Source organism: Symphalangus syndactylus, chromosome 17 (assembly GCF_028878055.3).
Source record: "Symphalangus syndactylus isolate Jambi chromosome 17, NHGRI_mSymSyn1-v2.1_pri, whole genome shotgun sequence".
Classification (NCBI taxonomy): Eukaryota; Metazoa; Chordata; class Mammalia; order Primates; family Hylobatidae; genus Symphalangus; species Symphalangus syndactylus.
In genome coordinates this window covers 57902827-57915670 of record NC_072439.2, presented here as the reverse complement: position 1 = coordinate 57915670, position 12844 = coordinate 57902827, and the positions used below count along the sequence as shown (strand labels likewise).

At 46.6% G+C, this 12844-nt stretch overlaps 1 protein-coding gene across 1 annotated transcript in view; it reads right to left on the bottom strand.

Moving 5' to 3' along the window:
* GMPS (guanine monophosphate synthase) overlaps positions 1-2992 on the bottom strand; it is a 62125-nt gene extending 59133 nt beyond the window's left edge. Inside the window, exon 1 of the mRNA XM_063620288.1 lies at positions 2602-2992. Within this exon, the coding sequence (XP_063476358.1) occupies positions 2602-2628 (27 nt within the window). The 5' untranslated portion in view covers positions 2629-2992. The remainder of the gene's footprint in view (positions 1-2601) is intronic.
* Positions 2993-12844: the final 9852 nt, after the last annotated feature.

Here is a 12844-nt window from a genome sequence, read left to right as displayed (position 1 = left end):
TAGCTTGAGCCCAGGAGTTCCAGACCAGGCTGAGCAACATAGCGAGACCTGTCTCTACAAAAAATAAAAATTAGCAGGGCGGGGTGATCCACGCCTGTACTTCCATCTACTCAGGAGGCTAAAGAGGTCAAGGCAGCAGTGAGCTGTGATCACACCACTGCACTCCAGCTTGGGTGACAGAGCAAGATCCTGTCTCAAAAAAATATATAAATTAAAAATTAAATAAAATATTGTGTATAAAAAATAATTAAAATAACCCAAATGCTTTTATAGCTTTTAGGCCCCTCTCTAGTTTCTATGATGCGAAGATGCCATTTTAGAAAATCCTGATAACTGAAATGTACCAGAAACAGGAATCAAAACCAGCTCTTGCCCAACTTTTAATTTATGAACTAAGATACACACAGCAAACGCCCAATCAATGTACAAAGTAAGCCTTTCCTCCCAAGGGAAAGGTGGTTCAGTGGTAGGCTATGGAAAATACAGCTCCTACTTATTTCCAGGTGGGCCTCTTAGAAATATGCATAATAAAGTAGGTGATATAAGGTATTTCCCCATATTTAATATCTCTTTACTTAAAATGTTTATGATCAATGGCATGTTATGGTTTGTCAGGACTTTATTCCTCAGGGGTACATACAATAATCATAGATTTGATGAAATATGTTAATTCTCCAGATGTTCCTCTTGAAAATGCTTCCAATTCAGTCCACAACTAATTGTTAACATAGTTTTTAAAATGTTTAATTATGCTATAAAACATAACCTTGAAATAAAATTAATTCACCTTAGGCTCAAATATAGCAAACTGATAAGATTATATTTGTCATTCCAACTCGAGCAAAACAAAGAAAAAATACCAGTTAGGAAAAAGAAAAATCCTCTTACATACTCTGGAAACAAATCTTATACTTTCCAGTCACTTAGTTTTGTGAAAATACTCCTCTCAAATGCACTATGTATTTTTCAAAGCCCATAAATTAAATTCCAGTCCTTCTAACACCAGTTATTTCACCTATCAGCATAAAGATGAATCTTTCCAATGAGTTGCAAGGCTCAAAACTAGGCAGAAAAATGCTTTGCAAGTCGACTAGTAATCGGGAAAGAGCTGGACAATGGGGTTTACATTTGCTCCTTAGGTCAGAAACTAAAGGTCTGTGTGTCTTAAGAGCTCCCTGGACCTAAGCACCACTGGTGCATTGGTTTAAAAGAGTTAAAATCAGCTACCCTATAATCTTTTACTCATTGTTCGACAAATACTTTGTGAATGATTACCGGGTGCTAAGCAACCATTCAAGAGGCCCTCCTAAGATGTGACCCTTGAGCACCACCTTTTAAAAAGAATGTTAAAATTCTGCCTGAACAAGGCACTATCTGACGTAGAGCACCAAATCCCACTCGAAGTATATATAATCCCACCCCCTGAATGAAATTTAATTAAGTTTTTTCCTAAAGCTAGGCCTTCAACAGCGTACAAGAGGAGATATATCTTACTCAAGTAAATCGCAATTCAAAACTGCACGGTTTCCCGCTGGCAAAACTGACTTAGTGAAGGTCGGAAAGAACTCCAGGCCAATGAAAATTTTAATACAGAGGTAAAAGCGAAGGTGCCCAATTCAGAAGCGGGACGAAAGTAAGAGCAACAGTCTAAGAAAAAAGTGAGTTGGAGGCGAGATGAGCAGCAGCGGTCAAACGTGCTCTCCCCGCCGGGTACGTCAAGGCGGCAACTTTTCCAGCACTCCGGAACTCCCGACTGCCCAGCCCTCGGGCGAGCTGGCACGGCTCGCGTCCCGGGCAGGGACCCCAAAGGCGGGGAAGCGGGTTACCCCGCAAACCAGCAAGCTCAACAGGGAGCAAGCTGGACGGGGGCGGGACCTGGACACACACCCTTTCCTCTCTGAGAAGGAAGCGGGGAGGGAGAACAGAGTGCGCGATCCTGGGGCCACCAGCCCTCACGCGGGCCTGCAGGGGCGTGGGGGGAGGGGCAAGACGGTGCAGCTCCGCGGGGTTCGTCCAGAACCGGCCTAACCGCCGCGGAGCCCAAGGCTGGCGGACAGAATGGAGCGGGCCTCGCCGAGGGCAGGCGGGAAACGGGGTGGCGGGAAGACCAGAGGCCGGCCCAGCTCCAACGCCGCACAGGAGGCCCCGACCCTGCCATGCCTTCGGCGGGCCCCGGAATCGCCACAACGGGCCCCCAGCCTCCCAAAGGGACGGGGTGGGAGCCGAAGAAGCCCCCAACCCGATACGCAGACACACAAGCCCGCTCGCCTCCCTACCCCCACCCTCGCGCCGCGCTAGCGGGCTCTGCGCCCCACAGCGGCGCGGGGGCGGCGGGGGCCAGCGACGCGGCCGCGGGGAGCTGATGCCCTCCCCGACGCCCGGACCTCGACACGCAGACAGAATCAACAAAGCATCGCCGCTCCCGAGAAAAAACATGCCACAGGCCCCGACCAGGGACTCTCCGACGCGTGGCTGCCCGGGCCGCAGGGCTGCGCGGACGGGCTGGGGGAAGGGGGTGGGGAAGGGCCCCGCGGGGTGGCTCCCCGGTCCGGGGGCCTCGCCTCCGCCGGGATGCGGTGCTGCAGGGACCCCCACGCTGACCTTGGAGTCTCCGTTGCACAGAGCCATCGGGGCCAGGGCCAGGGCCGCGGCGGTGACGGCGACAGTACGAGACGGGGCGGGAGGATGCCGGAAGGGTCGGCGCCGCGGGCCGAGGCTGAGAAGGAGGCCTGGTCGAGGAGCAGCCGGCAGCGGAGAGGAGCCAGCCGCCAGAAAAGCGCCGAATGGAGCAACAGCAGCGGAGCGCGGGCCCCAGCGCCGCAGGAGAGAAGACCAGCAGCGCGCACGCTGCCCCCGCCTCCTGCTTCCGCCCCGGCCGGCCACTGGGAGGAGCCAGAGCCCGTTCGGCTTGGCAGCCGAGCCTCAGATACCCTCCGCAGCCGCCGCCAAACCGGCCGGCCCTCGAGAGGAGGGGCTCGCGGCGCCCGGCCCCGCCCCCAGCCCCGTCCCCGCCTGCAAAGCCGGCCGGGTCTCCGGCGGCCCGCCCTTGGGAGGAGGAGCCCGAGGCATCCACCGGCTCCGCCCCTTCTGCCCTCGCACCGAGGAGCCCGCCCCGGGAGGAGGGGCCTGTGGCGCCGGCCAGTAGAAAAACCGAAGCCGAATCCGAGCTAGTTTGCTGCTACCGGATTTGCCTGCTACATTGGACGACTGCTGGAGGCTGGCGGCATCGAAGAGGCCTCCTGAGAGCTGGGCCCCCGGCGGAACTCTTAGCCGGTGGCGTGGCCTTATCTCAGGTTGTTGGACATGAGGGAGGCCAAGGCTGCTTTGGAAAGTTCCGTAGCCATATCTCAAGGATGTCATTGTAGGAACTGATCACTTAGATACTTCAGAAGTTATACAGCTCCCCACAAAAAGTTCTACAGCAGGTGCAGTATTTCCAAAGAAAAGGGAGTTTGGGAGTGGTAATGTGGTGAGCAGCTGGCCCAGGGAACTGGTCATGAAGCCCTGTTTGCACAACAATGTTTTTATTGGAATTGTTTGTGGGGAAGGGGCTGCAGTCCCTCCACCTACCCCTTGGCAACCATCAAGATGAGGTGTTACTTTGAATTTGGTTACCTAGAGGCCTAAATCGAGATTGGGGTATAAAGAATAATACTTGAGATGGCTTCCAGCTAACAAAGCCTTTCCACAAATATTGTTATAATACAGCCAACATTTTGCTGCAGTCATTCTTGTGTCAGACTGTAGTTAGGGTATTAAGGAGCCAGAGTGAGAAAACACTTTAAAAGCTAACTTTAACCAATCCCGTGAAAGTGGTAAGGTAGGATTGATGTTCTTATCCTTTTTACAAATGAGGAAATTGAGGCTTAGTGAGATAATGTGCCTCTCAGTATAGAATGTAAGGCCTGCCCAATCTGGGAAAGTGTACACAGTTTATTAGTGAAATATTTACAAAAACGAAAGGCTTAAGGTCCTAGTGGGCCTGAGACTCAAGTATTTCGCTTACCTTTTTTTGAACGGAAAATTGAATATTTGAACTCTCCAAAGCCATGGATACTGGCTTCTCTGGGTAGGTCTGTACGCACAATCTAAAGAAGAGTGTAGTAACCAAAAGGAGAACCTCAACTTACGTAAATATCCACCCCTAATGGAATGGAATGTGATGTGATATACTGGCATTAAGGATTGGCTAAATCCCATCTATCTTAAACAATGCTTAGTTTAAATATATTCTAGGCTGGGCATGGTGGCTCACACCTGTAATCCCAGCACTTTGGGAGGCCTAGGCGGTTGGACTACCTGAGGTCAGAGTTTCAGACCAGCCTGGCCAACATCGTGAAACCCTGTCTCTACTAAAAAATACAAAAATTAGCCAGGCGTGGTGGCATGTGCCTATAATCCCAGCTACTTGGGAGGCTGAGGCAGGAGAATCACTTGAACCCGGGAGGTGGAGGTTGCAGTGAGCCAAGATCATGCCATTGCACACCAGCCTGGGCGACAACAGCGAAACTCTGTCTCAAAATAAATAAATAAATAAATAAATTCTAGTGGTCACCTGTGCTTAATGGCTAAGAATGTTGGCATGCACACAATATGGGATCCTGATATTCTTTCTTCTTTAGCTTCTGACTCTATTGACCCATCCCTCTTTGTTGAAACTGGATTTTCCTTAAAATGCACCAAAAAGTTGTCTTTTCATCTCTGTGATTGCTCTTGGTTGCCTTTGCTAGCTCCTTTTCCTGTATCTGTCCTTCAGGGCTTTAAGTGTTGGATTTCTTCAGTATTTCTATTCCTAATCCTTTTCTCATCTTACCCTTCCTTGGAGCACTTGTTTAAAAATATAGACTTGTTGGCCAGGTGTGGTGGCTCACACCTGTAATCCCAGCACTTTGACAGGCCAAGGTGGGTGGATCACCTGAGGTCAGGAGTTCAAGACCAGCTTGGCCAACATGGTGAAACCCTGTCTTTACTTAAAAATACAAAAAATGAGCCAGGCGTGGTGGTGGACACCTGTAATCCAGCTGCTCGGGAGGCTGAGGCAGGAGAATTATTGAACCTGGGAGGCGGAGGTTGCAGTGAGCCAAGATCGTGCCACTGCATTCCAGCCTGGGCAACAAGAGTGAAACTCCACCTCAAAATAAATAAATAAATAAATAAATAAATAAGGACTTGTTGTTAAAATACCCTTAATATGCTCTATGTTTTAACAACTCTATTCTGTACTCCAGTCCCAGATAACTATATTCATCCTCAGTTCGATTGTCAATGTCATATTAGGCCCCAAACTCAACAAGTTCAAAACAAAACTTCTTTCCCAAACTTCCTATTGACACTTACTTTTTATTTTTCTTTTTTTTTTTAGACGGAGTTTCGCTCTTGTTGCCCAGGCTGGAGTGCAGTGGCGCAATCTCGGCTCACTGCAACCTCCACCTCCTGGGTTCAAGCAATTCTCCTGCCTCAGCCTCCCGAGTAGCTGGGATTACAGGCCCCCCTGTCATGCCTGGCTACTCACTGACACTTATTAGGGAGGAAACATTCAGTCTCTCACCAATAACCTGTAGGTTTTCATAGATGCCCTTTATCAAGTTGAGGAAGATTCCTTCTGTTCCTATTTTGCTGAGAGTTTTGGTCAAGAATGGATGCTGTCAAATGCTTTTTCTGTAGCTATTCAAATGACTATATAGTTTTTCTTTTTTCAGTTTTTGAATGTGTTAAATTACAATGATTGCTTTTTTTGTTTGTTTTGAGATGGAGTTTCACTCTTGTCGCCTAGGCTGAAGTGCAATGGTGCAATCTTGGCTTACTGCAACCTCCACCTCCTGGGTTCAAGCAGTTCTCCTGCCTCAGTCTCCCGAGTAGCTGGGATTACAGGTGTGTGCCACCACGCCCAGCTAATTTTTGTATTACTAGTAGAGACCGCATTTCACCATGTTGGCCAGGCTGGTCTCGAACTCTGACCTCAAGTGATCTTCCACTTCAGCCTCCTGAAGTGCTGGGATTACACGCATGAGCCACCGTGCCCGGCCCTGTTTCATATATTTTGTCTGAGTTTTGTTTGTTTCAGGCAGGAGGGTAAATCCAATCGCTGTTACCTCCTCTTTGACAGAAGCAGAAGTCTGGAAACCTTTTGTTGTTGTTATTGTTCCTGTAGATCCATTCCTGCTGAATGGAAGTCTCTTTTAATGATACACTGAGGCAGCTTAAACCTACAAGGTCTTCCTTCTTTACCTGTTATATAAATATTTTTGTTAAGGGACAAGGTTGCCTTGAATTCAAAAAACTTAGGTAGATTAAAACAGTGATGTTGAGTCCTTCAAATGCAATTGTATGATTTCTAGGACCAATACATTTTTTCAAAATACAGTTGCTAAAACCCACAGATAGAAATTTCATACGATGTTTCAGATTTGGTATGTATCATGTCATAAAATATGTATTTCAGGCATAATACATGGTTACCTTATTCCATCTTTCAAAATGTTTAATATTTTCAACCTCCCATTAACAAAAAATTAACTTTTAAACTTATGAAAAATATTAGTTGTTAAGATGTGGAAGGAGGTATACAGTTTTGCAAAATTGTTTTAGGGTAATATGTGAGGTTTTTTGTTTTGTTTTGTTTTGTTTTTGGCAGAATCTCACTCTGTTGCCTAGGCTAGAGTGCAGTGGCACAATCTCAGCTCACTGCAACCTCTGCCTCCTGGGTTCAAGCCATTCTTCTGCCTCAGCCTCCCAAGTAGCTGGGATTATAGGTGCGCACCACCATGCCTGGCTAGTTTTTTTTTTTTTCTGAGACAGAGTCTCGCTCTTGTCACCCAGGCTGGAGTGCAATGGTGCGAACTTGGCTCACTGCACCCTCCACCTCCTGGGTTCAAGCAGTTCTCCTGCCTCAGCCTCCTGAGTAGCTGGGATTACACGTGTGCACCACTACGTCTGGCTAATTTTTCTGGCTAATTTTTTTGGCTAATTTTTTTGTATTTTTAGTGGAGATAGGGCTTTGCCATGTTGGCCAACCTGGTCTCAAACTGCTGACCTCAAGTGATCCACCTGCCTCGGCCTCCCAAAGTGTTGGGATTACAGGCATAAGCCACTGTGTCCAGCAAAATTTTTTTTTAATTGAAGACAACCATTCTAAAATACAAATGTGATCATTTTATGGCTCCCCACGGCTCTCAGGAAAAACTCCAAACTTCTAGCATTTCTTATTAGGCACTTGGAGGTTTGGCTAGCCGTTGTTTACCTTGCAGCCTGCTCTCTTACCACTGCCCCCATCACTCTACTCTCTAGCCATATTAAACTGCTTCAACTCCATAAACATGACATGTTCTCTCTTGACGTGGGCCTTTTGTACATAAATATCTTCTGTGTGGAATATTTCTGATTCCCTCCCCACAACTCTGAAGTCTTGGGTTACATGTTTCCTCCTCTTATGATCCCATAACCCTTTCCTCTTCATTAATACTTGACACCTTCTACTTTTTTTGTTTTTGTTTTTGTTTTGTTTTGTTTTTGAGATGGAGTCTCGCTCTGTTGCCCAGGCTGGAATGCAGTGGTGCAATCTCGGCTCACTGCCACCTCCACCTCCTGGGTTCAAGCAATTCTCCTGCCTCAGCCTCCCGAGTAGCTGGGATTACAGGCGCCTGCCACCATGCCTGGCTAATTTTTGTATCTTTAGTAGAGACAGGGTTTTACCATGTTGGCCAGGCTGGTCTCGAACTCCTGACCTCAAGTGATCCATTTGCCTTTGCTTCCCAAAGTGCTGGGATTACAGGCGTGAGCCACCGCACCCAGCCTTCCTTTTACTGCTTATATGTGTTCACTTGTCTCTGTCCACAGAGAGACCCTGACAACAGTATCACCCCAATAGCAATAAGCAAAGCCAGCACCCAAATACTAGTTTCTAAATACCATTCTCCAGCAAAAGAAACCAGGGCTTCTTAGAGAAATGGTTGATTTCAGGACCAAGGAAGAGATAAGATGACTAGGAACAACTTTTTGTACCAGAAGTAAGGAAGTACTCAAGGAATCATGGGGACATGTCAGAAGGACACAGAAGTCAGCTTGAAAGAGCTTTTACTGGCCAACTCAAAAACAATATGTCAAAATAGACAATGATAGTAAATATTATATCCACTGAATCAATTAGGAATATATCAGTCTATGCCAGTATAAACAAATGAAAGATTAAATGGAGAGAAGAGAAAGTTCATCCTTATAATGGAATGTTGACTAATAAACATATAAGGAATAATTGAATTAGAATATAATCATTTTGCAACCATCATAAACATAATAAATTAAGGCAGTAAACATCAATGGATAGTAAAATTAGTAGGGGAAAGATGGATGAGGGAACAGGTTTCATTTATGTTGTCTCAGAGTATCTCCCCACAAAATAATTATCAATTATGCAAGGAAAAAGAGTAACTTTACAATGGAGAAACAAGAAGCATGTCTTTACTCAAGTGATCAAAATTAACATCAAGAGTAATGGAATAAATCAACATCATGTGTCACTTGATGGATACAGTGAGATGTGCACAGTATTATCTTAGTAGTGTCTTGCCTAAAATGCGTAGCCTGAATTTAATCATGAATAAACATTAGACAAACCCAAATTGAGCCACAATCCATAAAATAGCTAGTCTGTAATTGTTCCACTCATCTGTTGCTATATAACAACCCCTAACCTAGTGGCTTAAAACTACAACACTATTTTGCTGCTATTTGGGCAGGCTTCAGCAGGGGCAGCTTTTCTTCATCCTGTTGTGTCAACTGGCATTGCACAAAGCCCAACCCCACTAAGCCTTAGCTAGAGTAGTTCAAAGGCTGGAAACTGGAATCATCTGAAGGCTTTCTTACATCTCTGATACCTGGGCTGGGACACTCAAACAGCTGAGGGCTAGAACAGTTGTAGTCCTCCTGGCATCTCTACCTCTATGTGGTCTCTCTATCACAGCTACTTCAGGTTGACTGGATTTCCTATGTGTCAGCTCAGGACTCCCAAGGAGAGTGTGGGGGTGAGTGGTGAGGGATGGGCAGTGAGATATCAAGCACTAGGTAGAAGCTGTGTGGTTTTTTCTAATCTAGCCTTAAAAATCACACAGGTTTACTTCCCTGAATTCTGTTCATTGAATGCATCACAAGACCCACCCAGATTCAAGGAGTGTGTTCTGGAAGAACATGTGGAACTGAAATCATGGTGCAATACTTGGAAAATAAAATTAGCCACAATAGGCTGAGTGTGTTGCCTCACACCTGCAATCTAAGCACTTTGGGAGGCCAAGGCAGGCGGATCACTTGAGGCCAGGAGTTTGAGACCAGCCTGGCCAGCATGGCGAAAACCTATCTCTACTAAAAAATATAAAAATTAGCCAGGCATGGTGGCGCATGCCTATAGTCTCAGCTACTTGGGAGGCTGAGGCACAAGAATCACTTGAACCAGGGAGGCGGAGGTTGCAGTGAGCCGATATGGTGCCACTGCACTCCACTCTGGGCGACAGAGTGAGACTCTGTCTCAAAAAAATAAATAATGATGATAATAATAATAAATAATTTAAAAAGTAATCCTCACAAGATTCTTGTACAATGGGTGATATTATTATACTTTTTTTTTCTTTTTAGAGGGAGTTTCGCTCTTGTCGCCCAGGCTGGAGTGCAGCGGCGCAATCTCGGCTCACTACAACCTCCACCTCTGGAGTTCAAGCTATTCTCTTGCCTCAGCCTCCCGAATAGCTGAGACTACAGGCGTGCACCACCACGCCTGGCTAATTTTGTATTTTTAGTAGAGATAGGGTTTCACCATGTTGGCCAAGCTAGTCCCGAACTCCTGACCTCGGGCGAGCCACCTTCCTCAACCTCCCAAAGTGCTGGGATTACAGGCCTGAGCCACCGTGCCTGGCCTAGATATTATTATACTCTTGTCACCCTTTTATGATTGAGAAAACAGAGAAATTAGCCTGAGGCCTGAGCCCACGTAGGTAGTAAACCACAGAACTGAGATTCAAACCAAGCTAACTGGTTCTAGCCTTTATATTGTTTGTTAAACATTCCAAATATACTTAACCAAACAATCTCAAAAGGCACAAGCATCACTGGGAAAATTTTCTTTTTCTTTTTCTTTTTTTTTTTTTTTTTTAGACAGAGGCTCACTCTGTCGTCCAGGCTGGAGTACAGTGGCACAATCTTGGCTCACTGCAACCTCCGACTCTTGGGCTCAAGCAATTCTCCTGCCTCAGCCTCCCAGGCAGCTGGTATTACAGGCACCCACCATCATGCCCAGCTAATTTTTTGTATTTTTAGTAGAGACAGGGTATCACCATGTTGGTCAGGCTGGTCTTGAACTCCCGACCTCAGGTGATCCGCCAGCCTTGGCTTCCCAAAGTGCTGGGATTACAGGCGTGAGCCACCACTCCTGGCCTCTTTTTTTTTTTTTTTTTTGACAGAGTCTCGCTCTGTCACCCAGGCTGGAGTGCAGTGGTATGATCTCAGCCCGCTGCAACCTCCCTTGCCCTGGTTCAAGCGATTCTCCTACCTCAGCCTCCGGGGTAGCTGGGACTATAGGCACACACCACCTCACCAGGCTAATTTTTTGTATTTTTAGTAGAGACAGTGTTTCACCATGTTGGCCAGGCTGGTCTCAAACTCCTGACCTCAGGTGAGCCGCAGGCCTCGGCCTCCCAAAGTGCTGGGATTACAGGTGTGGGCGACTGCGCCCAGCCTCAAGGCCCAGATTTCTAAACTGAAAGTAAAATATCTGGAGTTCATCCTAAGCCCAGGATATTGAACCTTGTCCATTGGACAAAAAAGAGACTATCTTAAAAAACAGAACTTTTAACAAGCAAACAAAAAAAACTCAGAACTTTCCTGAATATGGCAGGATTTTACAGAATTTGGATCCCAGGATTTCGGCTCATTCCTAAGCAGTTGTATAAGGCCCTAACAAGGCCAGAGCATAAACCACTTAAATGGTCAAAAAAACAAGAGGTTTTGGACCAGGCGCGGTGGCTCATGCCTGCAATCCCAGCACTTTGGAAGGCCGAGGGGGGCAGATCACGAGGTCAGGAGTTTGAGACCAGCCATGACCAACATGGTGAAACCCTGTCTCTACTAAAATACAAAAAATTAGCTGGGCACGGTGGCGCGCGCCTGTAGTCCCAGCTACTCGAGAGGCCGAGGCAGGGGAATTGCTTGAACCCAGGAGGCGGAGGTTGCAGTGAGCTGAGATCACACCATCGCACTCCAGGCTGGGGGACAGAGTGAGAGTCTGTCTCAAAAAAAAAAAAAAAAAAAGGTTTTATCTGAACAAGGAGGGATTTGCACAATAATAAACCACACCTATTGTTCTTATATTAACTCAATTAGTTAAACTACAAATTATTTAAACTAATATTAAACTACTTAGACTAGTATTAGTTAAACTACAAATTCAAAATATTTACCAACAGGCTACCTGACTACATAATTGCAATAGCTCCACTACTCGAACCATCTGGGACTTCATCAAAGGATACCTACCAAGTGTGACATAGTTCCTACCTTTCCTAGAATCTTTAATAACTGTCTTGTTACTACTAATTTTTGGTCCTTGCTTGTTTAACCTCCTTGTAAAATCTATGTCTTCTAGGTTGCCGCAGTTCAGTGCCTAAATAATGGTCATACAAAGATTGCTGGGCCGGGCGCGGTGGCTCATGCTTGTAATCCCAGCACTTTGGGAGGCCGAGGCTGGTGGATCACGAGGTCAGGAGATCGAGACCACGGTGAAACCCCATCTCTATAAAAATACAAAAAATTAGCTGGGCGTGGTGGCGGGCGCCTGTAGTCCCAGCTACTTGGAGAAGCTGAGGCAGGAGAATGGCGTGAACCCGGGAGGCGGAGCTTGCAGTGAGCTGAGATCCCGCCACTGCACTCCAGCCTGGGTGCCTGAGTGACAGAGCGAGACTCCGTCTCAAAAAACAAACAAACAAACAAAAAAAAACAAAGATTGCAGCCAATCCCTGCCTCATATTCAGACTCTCCTGATGATCCACCCTTGGGACCCTCAGACCAAGCAGCCAGAGATTTCCATACCCTTGATAGGCAGGGCCAATGCCCCATTCAACAGAAAGTAAATACATAAGATTGACCTCCTCCCTCATCAATCCTGAAAAATAAAAGGTAGTCATCTCTGAGAGGGGAAAATGAGACAAGAATAATACAAGGTAGAGGCCGGGCGCGGTGGCTCACGCTTGTAATCCCAGCACTTTGGGAGGCCGAGGCGGGCAGATCACGAGGTCAGGAGATCGAGACCACGGTGAAACCCCGTCTCTACTAAAAATACAAAAAAAAAAAATTAGCCGGGCGTGGTGGTGGGCGCCTGTAGTCCCAGCTACTCAGAGAGGCTGAGGCAGGAGAATGGCGTGAACCCGGGAGGCGGAGCTTGCAGTGAGCCGAGATTGCGCCACTGCACTCCAGCCTGGGCGACAGAGCGAGACTCCGTCTCAAAAAAAAAAAAAAAAAAAAAGAATAATACAAGGTAGTTGCAGAAAAATTTAATAATTCCAGGCAGCAGTTTCACGTAACTAACAAGGAAAAAATCTGTTAAAATAGCTGCATAAGGTAGAGGCTGATAAGACTCTAAAAACCAGGGTGTGGGCCAAACTTGCTAAGGCTGACAGGACACAACATGGCGCTGGATTTGACCTAGGTTTCACCTAGGACCTAATTATACGGTTATTAACGTACTAAATCACACACCTACCAGTGCCATGACAGTCCCATACTTGGTTAAAAAATGGATGGCACCACAGTTCTGAGAAATCTCCACCTTTTTCCAGGATTCTTCATGAATATTCCATTCCTTGGT